Raw genomic sequence first — 20495 nt, 5'->3', positions numbered from 1 at the left:
ATTGAAGAGCAGGGGAAAATGAGGATGAGAAAAGGCATAGCTATAACACCACACTGATACATGTCTCACCATATGACAGCAGATGATTTTCATAAACAGCAGATTTTTTTTTCCTCAGACTTGTACACATTTGCCTTGGCTGAGTCGGCTCCTGTGGGCACTACTGTAGGCAGGGTCATGGCAGACGATGCTGATTTTGGGGCGAACGCCAGGATGAACTACAGCCTGGAAGACTTGGAGGAGACCGCCACCTTCAGAGTCCAAACAGACCCTGTCACTCAGGAAGGGATAGTGACGCTGGCCAAAGTGAGCATTCTCTGCCTCTGTGTTTAATTAAAATAATGTTAAAAGAATTAATAGACAGCGAAGGATATTATATTTCACCATTCAATGACTATTGGCAGGTGGTCAATTCAGAATGGTCTGTGAATGATTTAATTAAAAATGCCTGTCAGAATGGCAACCAGTCTTTTTCTCTGTCTATATTAAAGTAGTTTTCAAATTGAATTGGAAGGAATCCATGGCACATTCTCTTGGCATAAAAAACTGAGATTTTTACACATTTGGTTATGTATTTGATGGAAATGTTTTCTTTTCTTTTTTAGCCCCTGCTATCTGCCATTGCCCATTGAGCTCAGTTACACAGTGCAAGGTACTACTGTTGCCTCCTAAGTTTGATGAGATCAGCTCCCATTGTGGGTCTCATATTGAGCCGGTAGTGCCCTTCACAGCCTTGGTTTTATGTCTCCTGCTCAGCTGCTCATATCTATGAAGCAATGCTTGGGGGAATTGAATAGAGATTGAAGCGCCTTGTTATGGAAACGACTGGCTTGCCCCCTTCACTCCTTTTGGGAATGCATTAATGCTCTGCATGCTGTTTTTAACTAGCATCATCGCGTCTGTCAAAAAATTCAACATCGGTTAAGTACTAGCTCACAGCTGGCGGCTCATCAAGTTAGAATGAACCATTTTCTCATCAGATAGAAACTGGGGGAAAATGCTCCACAGATTGCTCTTGATTTTTTTTTCTTCTTCTTCTCTTTTTCCTTTTTCTTCTTCCCCAATAAAGTGCTACTGAGTTCACTTACCAATCTGGATCACTCTTGGTCTGCATCTGTAAACATTTACAAAGCAATCAGAAGGAGAGGGAGGTTTCCCATATGCAGCCCATCAACAGTTTGAGTATACATGCTGAGAGCTGTTTTTTTTTTAATTAATAGCTGGCATTGTTCTATAAAGTACATGCAGTAGTCATTGGTTTTCACTGGATTGAAACCCTGTGACAGGGCAGGTTTTTTAATTCAGTTTTGACTACCCATGGACTGGGTGAGTGTAGGATGTCCTGTGATGGGTTGGCGACCCAAATCAGGATGAAGCAATTACAGAAGATGGAATGATAACACATCTTTTGTTTTAAACAGCCCAATGCCTGTTCACATTGTCATTTTTTTTAAAGTTATTCATCAATTGGTAAAATCAAAGTCACCACATGCCATCCAATGTCTGCTAATTATTTGCATTCTGCTGACCATTGACACTGGAAAACTTACTCTCTGCAAAAAGTGTAAGCTGGAATAAGAGAAAAAGCTGTGTCAAATGAATCCGGGTAGGCTCTTGACCCAAGGATGAGGATGAGGGTGAAGGAATGAATGCATGGATGAATGATTACCCATGTAGATGAAAAAATAATACATAAAATGAGTGGTTAATTTTGAAAGTCTTTGTTATGAGCAGGTTTACTCAATCCTTTCAGTGAAATAACAGTGAATTGTAGTAGTAGTAATAATAATGATACCAATGTTAAATCCTTATAGTGACTTTCACAGGACCCAAGGATGGTTTACACATGCGTTCAATATGCGGCAGCCTAGTTGTAATCTGTGATGAATATTAATGCGCTATGCCCCTTTTTTTTTAGATGCGAATATTTGAGCCTCAAACTCTGCCAGACAGAAATCTCATAGAAATACAAGTATTTATGTGTATCATCTGGTCTCTCTTTTCCCTTCAGCCTTTAGACTATGAGAGCAAGAGACGCTTTTTCATCGCCATCGAGGCCATCAATGAGCAAGTGGACCTCAGGTTTCTGAGCTATGATGACTTCCATGACAGGACAATGATTAAAATTCTGGTGACGGATGTGGATGAGCCACCTATTTTTTCGGCTCCGTTGTTTGAGTGGAAAGTTCTAGAGAATGCAGCAGTTGGTTCTCAGGTGGGAACAGTCTCCGCCAGAGACACAGACACAGTCAACCATCCTATCAAGTAAGCCAACCGTCTACTCCTTTAGATTCTGTTCATTATAAAAAGAAATAATAAGATGTCACATGTTACATTCATAGCTTTTGATAGACGTTCATCTATCTACTCAAGATACAGATGTAGGTGAATGCTAGACCTTTTGTAGATTTTGTAACTCAGTGTGCTAACTTGAACTGGGATTTGAACTTTAATCATCATTCATATTCATACGCAGCAGTGTTACCACCTGCACTACACACCCCCAGATGTGCCAAACAATGCTTCATAAAAATGATAAAAATGCCTGTGTTTAAAAATAAGTTTAATATTAATAATATTAATAAGCTAACTTAAGATTATACTATAGCACAGTTCACAACATTTGTAAACACATTCTAATCCAACACTACTTCTGACATCCTGGATATCCACCCCCCCCCCTTTCTTGGAAAATTGTATGGCATACAACAACAAAGATTAGTGAAGTACAAATGTTGGATGACCACAAACAGCACTCCAATTAATTCCAAATGTGTTGGATGGCACCGTATGTAAGCCAAAGCTTGACATTGAGCATGGTGTTCTGAGGATTATGTGCAGGACTTAATTCAGTTCAGTTCATTCGTTTATTCACTCACTCATTGTCTGAAACTGCTCATCCAGTTCAGGGTCATGGTGTGTCTGGAGCCCACCCGGAATCACTGGGTACAAGGCAGGAACACACTCTGGAAAGGATGCCAGTCAATCAAAGGGTACCACACAGTCACAGCTATGGACATTATGCATGGCCAATCCCCTTACAAATGTGTGCTTTTTGGACTGTGGAAGGAAACCCACACTGAGAGAATACAACAGACAGTGACCCAAGGCTGGACTCAAACCCACAACTCCAGGACCCTGGAGCTATGTGAGAGCAACATTACCTGTCGCCACTATGCCAGTAAAACACTTTAAAGTTCAGGGTTTCAAAAGTAAGGAAACTCCTATTTAGAATAAAAATGGTTTGACAGACAGTTCTCAAATTTTAGACACAAGCCACTGGGGAGGGGGAAACCTGTGAGGCCATGTCACCTACATGGAACCAAAGATCAACATAAAAGAAAGAACTGTTGATGTTTGTGCTAGCATTACTGTGGCCCTTGTCAAAGATGCTTAGACCCTTACATTCGGCTATTTCAAGAATGAACTGTTCATTTGCTTCTGTGGCAATTTTTTTTGTTGGTGTTGGTTATGGGGTAGCTTGACTTTGATATAAACTTTGATTTGACTTGAACACATGTAGCGAGCAAAAGACATAGTTTTGTGCATATTTCAGCCTCTGAAATTACAAACTCATGCTTCCAGTTACCGACAACTTGACTAATGAATAAACATTATTCTAGTCCATAGATGTAATTTTACATGAATGTGCATTACATAGAGATGACTAAGGAGTGAGAATGTGTGCCTCAACAGACAAATGCATTACATTCTTAACTGGAAACAGAGGCAGGGGAAACAAAATTCATGCACTTACCAATAGACATCTTCATTAAAAAAAAACAAAAAAACAATGTGTCTGTTGTGGTTGAGAGTAAAGGCATCAATGTTTTTTTGCTTTCTAAAGCTCTTGTCCTCTCAGTGTTTATAACCAAAAGAGCCAGGTTACTGGTTTGAGAGTCCCCACTGCTGGTACTGAAGTAGTTTCCTCATCTCCAAACTCGGACCTTTCGGGGCCCTGTTCAGTGACTACTAGCATTGTGTCTGCATATAAAACATAGTATTCACACATTTTGAAGGAAATAAAAAATAAATAAAAAAAACAGTTAAATTTCTTGGGGGTGCTGAGTGGTGCTATGGCTATCCTAGGGGTACATACAGCACCACCAAGCCCCTCCCAGGTGCCACCTATATATCAAGGAGTATCATATATCAAGCTAATTAATGTCAGTGGTTTAAACTGAGGTTAACTGGTGTATTGTGTATTGATGCATTTAAAAGAATCAGCAAAATACATACACCAGTGTGTTACTGCTTCTCTATTTAGGGTGGAATGGCAAATTTGATCAGGAAGCTTGACTTCAACTTTGGATCATTCTGAAGAGTCAGCATAGGAATGTGTGTGGTAAAAATTACATTCTTAAAATAACACAATATTGTATACAGTATATTCTATATATCATCCATCATATTAAATGTCTGACCTCTGCAGCAACAGAACCCATCTGAAAAAAATATTCCCATGATAAGAACATGCAAACAGGCCTGACACTTCAAAGAAAACTAACAAACAAACAAAACACGCCTGTTTGATGCAGTGTCTCTTGAAACAGGCCTCCAGTCAGCATGTGTGATTTTTGGGCAGATTGTGTGTGTAGATATATGTATGAATGTATGTGTGTGAAAGAGAGAGAGAGAGAGAGAGAGAGAGAGATTTCTAAACAGCTTGCTCCCTTCACAGGGAAAGGAATCATTTTCTTTCTGACTTGACTTACCCACTCCCTGCGCTCCTCATCCTCAGCTCTTCATCTTAGCAGCTGCTTGCCACATGCTCATATTTATCGCATATTACTTTAGTAGGAAATGAGAGCTGCTGAATAAAACATAGGTCTTTCTCACTGTCTCTATCACTCTCTCTCTCTACACCCCTCTTTCACTACCTCTATGTCTCCCTTTCTCGCATTACAAAGCAGCCGGGCCTGGTTGTGCCAAAATAATAACTCTCAGTATGGGGTGGCATTTGGAATTCAGAACTGTGTACGTTTGTGGATTCGCAAGTGATGCACGCCTACAGAGAAAAGAGAGCAAGCAGCTCCATCACTGGCGCAGTGGAAGATGCTGAAAGAACAACCAGTCTAACCACAAGAGGCCTTTCAACAATTCTCCAAAGGGAAATTAATAAAAGGAGTAAAAATTAAACCTGCAGACTGAAACTTAAAGTCCAACTTTGTTCTGAGCACACACCAGCTCTGATTTTGCAGGAATCAAACGCATGAACGAGGTGCTGCTCATCATCTGCTAAGTTAGGACATTAATATGTCCCTGCATTGCTAAAGCAACAATCCCTAATCTTCTAGGAAAACTTTCAATACATGTGGGGAAGATATGCTTTAAGGTTGTGATTGTATTCAGTCACAAGGGCATTTGTTGTATCAGATACAGGTGTTGGATTATTAGATCTAGATAAAAAATCTTCCACATCCTCATCAAAGCCAATTGTTTTTGCATGTATGAGATGCTTGTTATTAATGGAATTCTTAAAATACATGCATTAATTATAATATGTTGTTTTTTCATGTGGCGTCAATGTACACAATTGGATCAGACAAGTCAATACAACTATTATCAATCTAATAAATTAGAGTCTATCCTGCCCCTAATGATCTACTTCCTAATAAGTTGTTTATGTCGGTCACCAACACGGTTTATATCTGTCACCAATATGATTTGTCACCAAATGTAATTTGTACCTCAAAAGCAGATTTGTGGTCCTTTAAAACCACCACCTTTGGCATGAGTGCAGACAAATTCGCAAGAATAACATCAAACAGAGATACTGGAAATAGATCACACAGCACACATTATTAACCCAGCCAGGAAATTTAGAAAAGAAATCTGAAATTCACATGGCCAGCCTGGCAAAACATGGGGGCCTGTTGAACTGTCCAAACTGCCCACAAAAATGTATTCTCTTGTTGCTTTCCATTGATCTTTTATCATTAATAGCAATTTCTCTCTAAAAAAAACTCATCAGCTCTCAAGTTCATGAAGCACAAAATGGCAGATTTTCACCGTAACAGCAGACAGTGTGCAGACCGTCAATCATCAAAACTATATAAATATATTAAATGGTGATGTACTAAAATTTTAAATATTTTGTTTAAAGTGTTCTTTTGATCTCTCAAGTAAACCACATGAACTTGAAGAAGGTTTATATCACACTACATTAGCAAGCCAATTCAACTGGAGGAAGAAAAAATAAATAAATAAGATTCCAAATTGGATAGCTACCTTTGACCTTTGCTCCCAACCATAGGGCAGCTAATTTGGTTAATTCCAGCTTGTTTAGTTGTTATGGCATCACAGCTGCTTACTACATTGCTTACTGAACTAGGGATCAGTGGTTATAGTTATGACACATTTCTTAACGGTCAGATTTGCACAGTAGAACAATATACACAATACAAAATACTAGCATTATAAAAGAAAGAGGAATGTTGCATCAGGAAGGGTATCCTGGGTTTGTTTATTTCCTAAGGTCACTGAGAATTGTTTAGTGTGGTCTCCCTTTATCTGCACAGGTTTCCTCCCCGAATCACATTTGTAGGTTTTATTCGCTGTGTGAATCAGCCCACAGCTGTGTGTGTGTGTGTGAGTGACTGGGTGAGTGTGTGATGCCTGCTATGGACCGGTGCCCTGTCCAGTCCATAACTCCTGGTAAGTTCCTAAACCACTGTGACCCTGATCAGGATGAAGGTAAATAAATGATGAATAAATTAATGAATTATTACAAATTACATTTCTTTTATTATTTCTTGTTATTGTTTTGTCATCCATTCGGAGTTATCTTATTAGAGACAAACGGAATTGCTCAAGTCTAAAAAGCAGGAAGCAGTGATAAGATATTGTCATCCTGTTTTCAAACACAGTAAGAGAAAGCAGTGATCCAAAAACATGTTTTCAATGGTAAAGAACTGAGTCTAAGTCCAGGTATGTGAGCCCTCACTTTTTAAAAACAGCCTAAATGATAACGATTTTTCCAAGATGCTGTGTTTAATTAGACCTCCAGGGCCATTATTTATTTACAAAGTCTGCAGTTATTTTAATGGCACTTGTGAAGAAAAATTGAACATGCCTGGCTATGACTCCTACAAGAAGTTCTCTGCAAGGTATTAGGTCTTTATTTTAGAATAAAAAAATAATATATTTCCGAGGCAGTAAGTCAGGCTGACAGATGGGGTGCTAGACAGTTCAGTGTCAATCTATTTAACTCCCTACTTTCTAGTAAGTATGCCTAGCTGAAGTCATAAATATGCATATTAGAGACCTAGACAGGTGACACAAATGAATACTCCCTTGAAGTAAACAGTGGTGTCACCATCTATAGCAGGTGCTTAGGGGTAACTTTTTTCTGTAGATACTTTTTCCAGGGTTCTTCCTAAAACCAAGAATATCAAATAGGCTTTTAATTTTTCATGATATGCTTGAACATTGTATTGTGGATTTGATTGCATTAAGCCACCCATATAAACATTAATGAACACTGATTTTGCAATTAGTTCTGAATCACAAATACCACTTCAACTCATCTTGGTTATTTAATAGGGCTCCACTCCATTGGCATCCAGTCGGCAGTTTTTACACCTTTTTAGCTGCAGCTTGGTATTGAGCATGTGTGAGATGTGTGCTACACACACACAAAAAACGCACAAAACTATGGGGATCTGAACAATCCTATGAAGCTAATAAATGATATTCCACTGACAGAATACAAACCTATAATCCCCAACAAGAAACTGTCCCACATATCAAGACGAAGTATTGTAAACAAGCATTCTATCTGTCTAATCATTCTATTTAATCTGCAAATGTTAATTTATTGGTCAATGGACAACATACAACAAAACGTGTACAGTGTATTCGTGTTCCGTGGCACTGAACACACCCCCTTCCTCTTCTCTCTTTTATGTCAAACACAAGGTGCTAGGAGTAGAAATGCTGTCTTTTAGTCACATTTGCCTTGTTCTCCTTCTTCTCTGTCCTTAGCAAATAGTTTCTGCCGCACTGGCTCAGTTTTTCATTCTATTATTTTCTGTTTAACCTTGTGCTCATACATAAATCCTGCTCCAGCTCAGTGACTGGAGAGACTTAGATGAGGAAGCAGGACAATTCTGAAGTGGCTGACAAAATCAGAACAACTAATTGTATCCCATGTTTTCTGACCCCACCCACACACAAACAAAAAAACAAATAAGTAAATACTGGGTTGTTTTGTTCACAGGTTGTATTAATTCACAATAATTCTAAAGGATGTTTACTGACTATTGGACATACCATGTATCAGTAAAGCTGAGATGTTTTCCTTGCTTTCCCCCCCCAGATATTCTGTATCTAAGAGCAGTGACTTGAGAAATATCTTCCGCATTGACCCCAACAATGGGACGGTGTCAGTGGCCAAACCTTTGGACCGAGAGACAGCAGCTTGGCATAATCTCACTGTCACAGCCAAAGAAACGAGTGAGTGGCCCCTTCTCCTTCTCTGACAGGGTGGGATGGTGGTGACATGGATGAATGCCAAATTCATTTCTCACTGTAAAAACTGTGCTGCACGCTGAGGCTGGTAACCTTAAACTGGAGGGCACAGTAGACATTGAGTTTAATGTGATATTTCAGCCAAAAATGAAAGCTAAATATTTGTCTTTAGTCCCCATGTAACCATTGAGCCAAGACATGCAAAATCAGCCAATGTGGAACTATCTGCAGGTGAAGTGTCTACAGGACTTCCTGTCACTTGCTGTTTCTTAGCCCTATTAAATATAATAATTAGACTAATTATATGCACAATATGAATACATTTAAATTGTATTTGATATTAGAACATTTAATGGTACAGCAACATAAACATAGAAGTTGTAGGGGTTTCAATTAGACACATGTTTTTACATTTCTAAATGTAGAATTGTATTAATTATCTGTTTAAATATTAGGGTACCCCTATGAAATAAGACTACACTTATAAAGTTTTATAAATTGTTTCAAAATCTGTTAATTAATATGGTTATTTATTAAGTTGTAAACACCTTAAAGGTCATTAATAAACATTTGTAACAGAGATAAAAAGGGAAATAGTCAAATCTTTTTTGTTTAATACTGAGTGTCAGACAACTTACTGAAAATGTCAAGGTAAAGAATAAGCTGAGAATTTACAAGGTAAATTTAGTCATTTCACATGTAAATGTGCACCACAGTCTCACCAGTGTCTAACAAGACATTCTATCCAAGACTAATTGATAAAACTTGGTTGTTGAATAATTACATTTCTCAACAAATATGTGCTGAAACTGAAAGGGTTAATGTTGATTGATGGAGAAAACAAAGTAAGGTAAATATCCAGAGATGTGAGATTTAACAGTGTAGACGAATGTGGGTTCACAAATTGACAAACAGCAGGTCACTGTTGCACTTCCTATCTATGGGATCTAAATGATTATTAATGACTTTTAATGCATTTACAACCTAATTAAATTCCATTAATAAACAGGTGGTTAACCATTTATAAGTGTAGCATTATTCTAAAATTATTCTTATCTGATAAGAAATGGCAGATTTGTAGAGCTGATAAAACTACAAAGAAAAAAATGTACTTGTTTATTTATTTATTTCAGATGAAAATCAGCTGTCCTCTACAGTGTCTGTGACTATCAAAGTTCTGGATATCAATGACAATATACCTACTCTATCCCAGGACTACCAGCCTTTTGTGTGTGAGGGCACAGAAGCAGGAGAGGTATAGTTGCACACATGACACACACCCACACACACACAAACATACCACACATATCAATCAAACGTTATTGGAAAACCACGCAAGAGACAAGCACATGTTTCTCTGTCGTTATAAGAGAGGAGCGTGTGAAGTATCAAGTGATTTTTTCCCCTCTCAAGCCTGAATTCAGTCAAACCCTGCTCTACTATGGAGTTGCTTCTTTCAATAGGTCAAAATTTGCCTGAATTCAGCAACAAAACCAAGGATGAATGACTACCACCGGCCATCTCAGCTGGAGGCTCCTAGCAACACTGCAATAAAAACATGTACCTACTTTGTCAGACTAAGCCTCGCAGGCAGCTGCAGAGCTGTGGACTTTACTTAAGCCTTCATCTCCCAATTTATATTCTATGTCCTACTAAACCATTGTCTTCCAGACGTTGTCCTTAAGCAGCATATGATCAATTAAGGCTGACATGGAGGATTGGGTGTTGGTGTGAAGCTAGGATCAATAGTGTGCAACAGATCTTGCTGTATTTATCTCACTACTGCCTTGTTCTCTGCTAACAGAGAGGACAACAGAGCTGGGAGGTGTAACCTCTATATCATATCAAGGTCAAGATAAACAACACAGTCCTGGGTCAGATTGTGCTAATTTGTACTTTAGAGATACATGCTAATATAGGCTTCTTTTTACTGAAGTTTAATTGATGGTAGATTCAAGGGCTAAATTAACTATTTTTCTGTATGTGATTTTAATGCACTGGATCCTTCTACAATCAAATAATCTAAAAATTTTTTAAAGATGCGGATTTTTCAATGTTTGCCCACAAGTGATAATGGCTATAAACTCATTGCATTTATAATTTACACTAAGGTAATAACGGTCCGCCATATTTGCAGTGCTTCTTTGTTCATTTTATAATAATAATCATTTGCATTCAGAGTCAATCCAAGCTCATGATTGCCTGATTTAGAACACATCTATAAAATGCAGAAAATGGAGCTGGGACTGTGGTCTGCAACTTTCAGACTCACGGTGAAGGAGAATATTAATGTGCTTGTGTTTCTTCATCCATAGAAGTCAGACTTGGTCTGAATCAAGATTGGCCCTAAAAGAGGATGTGTTCAGGTGTCAATGTTTAGTGCAGAGAATGTGTCTCAAGTTGCCTAAACATTGACTCAAGCCTTGAGACTCCCTTAAGTGATTAGCTAATTTTATGGTTACCAAAAAAACCCAAACAAACAATAAAAAAAAAAAAAAAAAACTTGGTTAATTTGTGGCGCTAACTTATATCTCTCTCTGTTTGTGTGAACAATCATTTCACTACAGACTACAATCATTTCACTACTAATGCGTGGGCTTACCTGGCCTTCAGCCTGGTTTGGCTATTATTACTATTATTATTATTATTATTATAATTATTATTATTATTTTATTTATGGCAATGCCTCAGGTTTACCAAACAATGGTTTTGTAAATTATTTACACATCATTCAAGTTTCTGGCTGTTGATTGCCCAGAGCTGTTGTAATATGATTGGTGGCATGTTAGAGTTATCAAAAAACCCATATCGAAAGCCCAAAAGAAAAGAATACAAGAGAACAGAACTTAATGTAAAAAAAAAAAAAAAAAAAAAAATAGATTTTTTATTCACTGTCAAATTCTGAATATTCAAGGTCAGTTTACCAGCGAGTGAGCGCCACTTGCCAAGATGCAGCACTATGTCGAATGGCAGCTAGCACAGGGAAACCAAAAAAGCTGGCATATGAGACACAGGATGTAGCTAGCACCTCAAAATCAATGTCGATGTCCACTACATCTCCTGTTATTATGGTAGCAGAAGACATTATTGCCAGGGTGCCGCCTGAGGCAACTGAACTCTTAAAACTTAAGACAAAGAAGATTTATTTTGTTTTTCCCAATGCTGACATTCCGCTATTCCTGTACTCCACTTTGCCAGTCACAAATGCCAGTGGAGAGCGGCCTTTTGTATAACTCTCTATAGTTAAATATAAACAGTGATCTACTATGCACCAAGAAAGAGTGAGCCATTTGATTTTATGTCTATTGAGAGTGACATTTTGAGAAGTCTGTTTGCACGACCAGACATAGCCCCTGGGCCCACAGACAGGTTAAATCACCTCTGACTCCATGGGACTAAAGCAGTCATTTCATTAAATGCTGCATTTTTAAGAAAAGCAGCACAACTTGAAATGGTTGGCTAGAATGTAGTTTCACTAGAATGCATTCCAGCTAACATGCTAGATCATTTACATGAAGCTGTCAGTGAGTCTAGCCTAAGTTTTCAAAGTTTTCTCAAAAATTTACTTTTTTGGCAATGTCTCCACTTAATGATATTAAACTAAAATGATCTACTCAAGACTCAATACTTGAGTCAGACTTATATTAAGAGACTTGTAATCATCTCTGGTTTGCAGTATCTTGTGTTTCTTTCTAAAGCTCCTCCAGATTATCAGTGCAGTGGATGCAGACGACCCAATAGAAGGCCATCACTTTTATTTCTCCATGGTGCCAGATAAACACATCAACCCCAACTTCACCATCAGGGACAACCAAGGTAGAGAACAGCATCATATCAAATAAACACACAAAAAAGCACAATATGCTCATATACTAGACATTGCCAAATATGTTGTATAATAACTGACAATATAATTTATTAATTTTACACTCAAACACTACACTGTGTCATTAATAAAAAATAGTTGCAGAAGACATTTACATAAAAATAGACAGTGCCCCTAGACATAAATTTAGTGTCTGAAAATGATCTAACTAATATATCAGCACATCTATAATATATCTGACAAGGAAGCAAATGATCACAAATTACTAAATGAGTTCTTAAACAAGGTTTGTGCTTTTCAGCACTTTAAATAAAGGTAATAGAAAACGTCCTTTGAATAATGTCATATAAAAACCACTTTTGTTTCCTTAAAGAACCATATTTTATAAAAAGAAATGAGTGTGAAACTTGATGTAAAGGTTCTTTACCGATTTTAAAATTATTAGTAAAAATGCTTTTTATGGAACCAAATGTGGTTTTTCTATGGCATCGCTCAAAGAACCCTTTATAACACCTTTTATTTGTAAGAGTGTGGGCTGGTAGGCTTCTATCTGTAGACATGGACAGAATTACATCACACAGCTAAGTCAATGCTAGCAGCCATGCTGTCTTGACCATTTCTTACATTTTAATAGGCAACAATACGCCAAACAATGTCAAGGCAGAAAATAAAATGTTTTGTGTGTGTGTGTGTGTGTGTACTAAGTGGAGTTATGATATAAGCATGATGCTAATCATTAGTTATAGACTTAGCCTCATATTGTCCAGGGCAAAATTAAAGACGCAACATAAAGCAACTACTTCAGGGATGTAGAGGAAAACTGTTTACCTGATTCATCAGTCAATGTGTCCCCCATGTCCTAGACTGACCAAACATTCATTAATTTACTTCCCACCTATTTGTCACAGATAACACAGCGGGCATTTTGACACGTCGTAGCATGTTTTCCCGTCGTGACCGGACACTCTATCATCTCCCTGTGGTCATAACAGACAGCGGCACTCCTGCACTGTCCAGCACTAGCACCCTGACCATTACTGTATGCGCCTGCCATCCTGCAGGACACTGCCCAACAAGTGGCGTGGAAGCACTGGCTCTTTATATGGGTTTAAGCACACAGACTCTACTAGGCCTGACTGTATGCCTCATAACACTCGTAGGTGAGTAATCATGGGTAATGTAATCTATTAAACGTTTATTTTCAGTGGCTGGTTATGAATCTTTCAGGCTTTGCATAATTTTGTTAATGATTACATGCTCATACAAGGAATGATGACAAATGATTTGTATTTTTACTTTTGCCACATTTAGGAGTATATATAAATAATCTATAAGCTGTTCACAACTATAAACCAATAAGCCAAAACATTAAAACGACCTGCATATTTCTACATTTATTTTCCATTTTACCAGTTCCTCTGACCATTAAACTCCAGCTGCACTGTTGTGTTTGATCCACTTGTACTAGAGCAACACACACTGTGCCAGCAGCATGTCAGTGTCACTGCAGTATAATAAGCACAGCTATTAAATTGTACAGCTATTAACTCTAATGTATTGGCTGATCTGATTGTAGTCCTGTTCTCAATATATTTTGGCTTGCCAAAACTGTGACTCTTGTGACACCTTTAAATTGTTTAGTTATTTATTGGTCATCACCGATATTTGATTACTTTGACCTAAAGCCCAGGCCTATTGTGTGCATTGACACAAAGTAAAACAAAACAACACCAAATGAAAAGGAACAGAGTATTACAGAGTGCCTTTTCTCAACAGAGAGCTTGTGACAGTGCAAGCTAATTCACTTCCACTTCACATCAAGCAGGCAAGTATGAAGAGAGTGGATATTTGACAAGCTAATCCATCCACATCCTAAAATACTCACCAGTGTGTTCCTAACATTGGCTCAGTAAGGCAATAATGATGAATGCATATTTGAAAATAATAATAATACAATTTCATGGAGCATGTACAGGTGGGAATACAAGTATTATATTCATACCACAGTGATAATTACTCTAATTAGGTTTGAATATGAAAGCAGACCATGTGTCTTCTTTATAATATAGAAAAATATTTTTACATTATCTAGTTCACTTCATGTACAATGACTGTGAAATGAAAACATCAAACAATTGAAACACTATTTATATAGAAAGGTTATTCTATTACAGTATATTTTTTGTTGTTACTTTTCTACTCATAAGTAGAAAGGTAACAAAAAATATACTGTAATAGAAGATACAAAACGAATAGTAATTAAATACAAAATTAGAATTAAACAATATCTACTAATAAGTTTATATTTAAAGAAAAATATATTTTAAAAGTTTATTTTTTATATATATTTTAATTTATAATTTTAATTAAATATTCAAACATTCTCCCACTCTTTTGTTATTTTATGGTAAATGTTGTATAGTTTAAAGTCTTTTTGTTATGTTTTGTCGTGTGTTATGATTTCCATTAAGGCAAAAGTTTTGCAAACCATGTGCATCGATTTGTTCTTTTCTTGGAATAATATTTTCTTGGAATAATGTCTAGATGTACATGTGAGTTTTGTTTTAGACAATTTAAAAATGTTGATTTTGATGTTGCCAATTGTGAAAATGGCGTATTATTGTTTTTTAAAATTACGCATTACGCAACAATTAGCATGAAATAAATAAGTGGGAATTTTTTTTCTTTTTTTTTATTGTGTTATTACAAATATACATCAAACAAAAATGCAGTAAAAATTATTTCAATTCCTAATACACTGCCTAATCCCATTTGGCAGATTGCACCAATTTTTAGTGTCTAAAAACAAAAGTCTGCCTGACCTTTTCTTTTTAGCTTTTGGCCAACCTGCATTACTACAACTTAGTAATATAAAGACTTATAATGAATAATATAAAAACTGACATACCTCATTTACATTACTATAGTTTTCAAATCCTTCATCATTTAATGCTTGATTTGTTGCCACAATGTAAAACATAACACTGCTGAGTAAGAAGGTCATCAGCTATGAATTTCTAAACACATGCTCTAGACAACGGTTAAAATGCCAATGATTGACAGATGAAGAACATCTAATAATTTCATCACTAATTCATCCTCAGACAGCCTGCTCATAAAAAACGTCATCCTGCAGCCTATAACTTGACGCATTACCTTAAAGGCAAAATTCGCAATTTTACTCTAAAAACACTTTTCTTAGCATTCTGAGGATGTTTCCTCACCATCTGCTGCTCTCTAGTCTGTTTGCATAACCAAAACTGGTCTAATGTGTTTACGAAGCCTCAGTGTCTTTAAATGGGTAATAAGCAGCTTCAGTCCATTATGCTAGGCTTTCTCTCATGGCAGAACAACAACCAAGACCCTCCAAACTTCGTATATGTATGTATGAAGGATGGGGAGGTGAGATTGGGAACCACACTGTGATGACTAAAAAGTAAGGTAATGGGCTAACTGTGATAATCATGATATTAAATATTCATACTGTTTCATGTCTAATATCTACTGTATATCTCAATCTTCATGTCCCGCAGTGCTGTCCTTACTAATGCTCGCAGTGTGGAGACACAGGACACTGAAGCAGCAGAAGCTAGTTTCCCAGGAGCTGGACACAGAGGAGTATTCTGAGAGAGTAATACACTACACCGAGGCTAATGCTATTCTGGATGAGGCAGTGTCCAGTCAGCCAGTGCCTCTGAGGCCTCATCCAAAGCGCAGGGAGAGAAGACTCCGCAGGGAGGAAGTGACCGCCAGTATCCGCATGTCCCTCTGCCAATCGCACCTCATTGGCCCAGAGGACGAGGTCTTTCGACAGTTCATTATGGACCGGTTGGAAGAGGCTGACCAGGACCCCTACGTGCCCCCATTTGACTGCCTGCGCACCTATGACTTTGAGGGGACAGGGTCACCTACCGGCTCCCTCAGCTCACTGGACTCCTTCACATTTGACCCCTGTGTGGATCGGCCCCGTGATCCAGGGTCACGAATCTTAAGACTGTCTCCCTGGCAAGGAACTGGAGAGGATGAGACTACATTCTGAACTGAGGAGAATGTCTAGTTTATTTGGGTACAGCTACAGTCCGCTCGGATGCAAACATTTGCTGACAAATGATTTGATTATATTTGTTAATCTTTAAGAATAAGTGTGCATGCTCCAGGAAAAAAAAAGAAAACAAAAAACATTTAAAAAAATAATAAAAACAATTATATATACACAATTCATTCATTCATTCACCTTCTATAATCAGGCACCTGAAAGAAACCCACACAGACACAGGGAGAACACCTCAAACTCCTCACACGCAGGGACTCGAAGCAGAGAATGAACACAAAGACCCAGAGACCCTGGAGATTTGCTTGTTCTAATTTTTGTTCTATGATAGCAAGGCTTTATGTTGGGACACTGGTGTGAGGATTTGATTGAATCCAGCAACATGAGCTTTACTGTTTACTGTGGTCATTTACTCATATTGAATGATTAGATCTAAATCACAAATGCCAACTCGTGAGCCCAAAGGAAACTCTTCCACTGCTTTACAGGCCAATGTTGGAGGGCTTCATACCCCTCACACCCCCCACCTTAGGCTTATATGTGGCTGCTCCACAATGTGTGTGTGCACAGTTCAATGTCTTTATCAGAAACAGATGTGTAAACAGAAATTGTGCACTAACATATGTTCCCTGTAAATAATTCATTATCATTCTTATAACTGTACCTCCACTCACTGAACTATAAATATCTACCATTTAGTTACACACTTTAGGTTCAGTAACTGACTGTTGCTGTTGCACAATTTATCACCCGCGCTATACCCCAATCAGCCATAACATTATGACCTCCTCCTTGTTTCGACACTCATTATCCATTCTCTCAGCTCCAATGACCCTACAGGAGCACTTTGTAGTTCTACAAAGATCAAGGTTAAACAGTCATGGATAATGAATGTATAAATGAAAAAAAAAAATGTATTATGTAGCAAGACATTGGCTACAGTTGCTTTAAATCCACAGATTACATATTACATTATGTGTTTCTGATTAAAAGTGTATAACCTACAACTACACTACAGTTAGGACTGTACACAAAGCAAAGAAATGTAAAACATAAATCGAAAACTTTTAATGGATTTATGGTCTTGGTATATATTTTGGTTTGACTAGAGATAATAGAAGTCAGTTATACTTTCTAATATCCAGTATGAATTACTATTTATTTTTTAAAGTATGTGCATCATAGACTGCATGTTATTGCTGGAGTATTTTGATTATTTGTTGTTGCTGAGACAAATTTGTTTATATGATGATGAAGGGAAAGCTTTATTTTTGCTCTGTTACATGCTCTCCATATTTCTCAGATAGATATGTAAATACATAGAAATAAAGTATCTGAAACATTTATAATAAACAAATATAAATGTGGCAAACTGCCACTTATATCATGAGATTTTATAGCCATTATGTGGGAAGAAGTTACTGATTTGAACTGTTTTTATTGCAAGAACAAGAGTTGCACAGACTGACAACAGACCTGCACACTAATTAATTCAGTTCAGCCCAAACAAAACTATTCTTGCACTTTGCAAGAACAATCAGCTTCACAGAATGCCTTATCACATGAAAATGTGATAAGTTTGAATGATCATTGGATCAGGAACACCAACCTTGTATCTACACTCATTGTCCATTTTATCAGCTTTATTGACCATACAGGACCACTTTGTAGTTCAACAATTACAGACTGTAGTCTACCTGTTTCTCTGCAAACTTTCTTATCCCATTTCACAATACCCTTCAAATGGTAAGGGCCCCCACAGAGCAGGTATGATTTGGGTGGTGGCTCATTCTCAGCGCTGCAGTGACACTGACATGATGGTGGTGTGTTAATGTGTTTTGTGCTGTTATGATTGGATTAGACACATCGTTGAATGCAGCACAACACACAAAAACATCACAACCATGGCAGTGTCACTGCAGTACTGTGGACTGTAGTCTGTAATTGTAGAACAACAAAGTGATCTTGTATAGTCAGTGGAGCTGATAAAGTGAACAGCGAGTGTAGATACAATCTTCATAATCCAGTGATCTTTCAGTGTATGGCTCAAATTTTTCTCAAATTGTACAGTCTGTCTTTTGGATTCTATTTTTTAAGATTGTATTTAGCTGACCTCCAGAGCTTTGAGGCTATGGATAGGGTTTGGGAAGTGAAATTCATGTCATCTGGCGCTCATCATATGCTGCATTTTATTGAAGAATTTGCTGAATTCATTAAACAACATTGTCATGATGATGCTGGGTGGATGATCAAAGTATAATGAAACCTTTTTTAATGCTAAATAGTTGGCAGTGTTATTTTATTTTTAAAAAATACTACTTTTTTTCCCTCAAAGATACCTTTAGTGAATGTAGCTGAGTTGTTCCATCTTTTACTTCATTAGTCTAGAGTAGTTATTTCCAAAATGTCTTGATTCCAAAAGGCTTGTCTGTTGTTTTACAACCCCATTTCCAGAGAACTTGGAAAGCTCAGCAAAATGTAAATCTAAATGTAATGAAATGATTATGTAAACATTATATTTCATTTAAAATAGTACAAAGTTAACATTTTAAATTTAGAAATTTTAAAAGTTTTTCTTTTTGTTTTTTGAAAAATATTTGCCCATGGTTTATTTGGAGCCCAGCAACATATTCCAAGAAAGTTGGGAGAGGGATATGTTTACCATTGTGGTGCATTAGCTCTTCTTTGAACAACACACTAAGCATTTGGGAACTGAGAAGACCAGTCGTTGTAGTTTTGAAAGTGAACTGTTTTCTGATTCTCGACTAGGATTTTAGCTTCGAAACAGCTCTGGGTTTCTGTTCTAGTGTTTTCCATCATATAATGCACCAGTTGTCCTGTGTGCATGACAGGTCTGGACTAGTTTAGCTCTGGGACTGCTTATGGTTCTTATTACTTACATATAGAGATTTCTCTAAATTCTTTGAAACTTTTAATGATTATATGCCATACATGATGAAATGCCCAAGTTCTTTACTATTTTAAGTTTGAAAATATTATCCTTGAATTATTTATTATTTGCCCATGCAGTCTTCACAGAGTGGTGAACCCCTCCCCATCTTTATTTCTCAAAAACTCTTTTTCATATGTCCAATAATCCTCATTCATTTTGTTTGTTTATTTAGCATTACACAACTGTTCCAGGCTTTGTTCCTAGTCACAAATATTTTTAGAATGTGTTGCTGGCATCAAATTAATAATGGGCAAATATTTTTCAAATTCAATAACATTTTCCAGTTTCAACATTTGAAATACTGTATTTGTAGTTTTTCAATTATATATTGGGTTTAAATGATTTGCACATGATTGTTTCTGTTTTTATTTACGTTTTGCTCAGCAACTTTTCTGAAAATGGCGTTGTACATGTTTGAGGTATTGACTTATGTATTGCAGCCTGTAAAACTTCTAACAATAACTCTGATGCAGATCGTGTTTGTGAAAGCACTTCCACACAGTAGAACAGTGCACTACACCACGTCTGCGTCAGGTATTTTGTTGCTATATGGAGGTTTTGCTTTGCCTTGCAATTCTACTGGAGAATTTTATTTTTAATTATTTTTAAAACAGTTTTTGCTTTGACTTCCACAGTTGGCCTTAAATGCCTTTCCAAATAAAGGGTATTGTGAACTGGAAGTGCTTCGATACCTTTTTAAAAAACCCCACGTCTTTGATGGCTTCGCATACTTAAGTCAGCTGCTTAGAAGAGCCCATGTTGAAGAATCATTGTTGAAGACTATATTAGAATAACAATTTATTAATCTACAGATATGAACATCTGATCATTCTTAATCAGACCTCTTGAGCGGCCTAACAAGTTAATTAAGAGTGTAAAAACATAGGCTTTATATTTAGTATAAATACATTTGTACATACCACTATTACTGTTTTATTTCCTATCATTTAAAGTCAATAAATGTAATAACATAAAAACAACATTGACAAACAACCATATACAAGAGAGCACCTGCAAATTGGTTCACTTGAAAGCAGCCCAGTCCAAAAACACAGCTTGCAATTGTTACATGTATGCATTAACTAAAGTGTGCAATACAGGAGCCATAAAGCATTCATTCCTTGTTTGTCAGACTCAGCAGGCTCTTAAAGGCATGATCACTGTATTTGGTCATCAGATATTTCTATAATAGA

At 37.1% G+C, this 20495-nt stretch overlaps 1 protein-coding gene across 2 annotated transcripts in view; it reads left to right on the top strand.

Moving 5' to 3' along the window:
* Positions 1–19950, top strand: part of cdh19 (cadherin 19, type 2) — a 37686-nt gene extending 17736 nt beyond the window's left edge. Inside the window, exons 6-12 of one of the 2 annotated variants that reach the window (XM_066646780.1) lie at positions 119–306; positions 2012–2265; positions 8321–8457; positions 9606–9727; positions 12171–12288; positions 13207–13458; positions 15832–19950. In XM_066646780.1, the coding sequence (XP_066502877.1) occupies positions 119–306; positions 2012–2265; positions 8321–8457; positions 9606–9727; positions 12171–12288; positions 13207–13458; positions 15832–16337 (1577 nt within the window). In that variant the 3' untranslated portion in view covers positions 16338–19950. Of the gene's footprint in view, positions 1–118; positions 307–2011; positions 2266–8320; positions 8458–9605; positions 9728–12170; positions 12289–13206; positions 13459–14074; positions 14405–15831 lie in introns of those variants that run through there. The other variant, XM_066646781.1, reaches the window with a different exon arrangement.
* The last annotated feature ends 545 nt before the right edge of the window (positions 19951–20495 follow it).

This window comes from Hoplias malabaricus, chromosome 1 (genome assembly GCF_029633855.1).
Source record: "Hoplias malabaricus isolate fHopMal1 chromosome 1, fHopMal1.hap1, whole genome shotgun sequence".
In the NCBI taxonomy this organism is placed as follows: Eukaryota; Metazoa; Chordata; class Actinopteri; order Characiformes; family Erythrinidae; genus Hoplias; species Hoplias malabaricus.
Note: the sequence above shows the minus strand (reverse complement) of the source record. Positions and strands in the feature narration are given on the sequence as shown.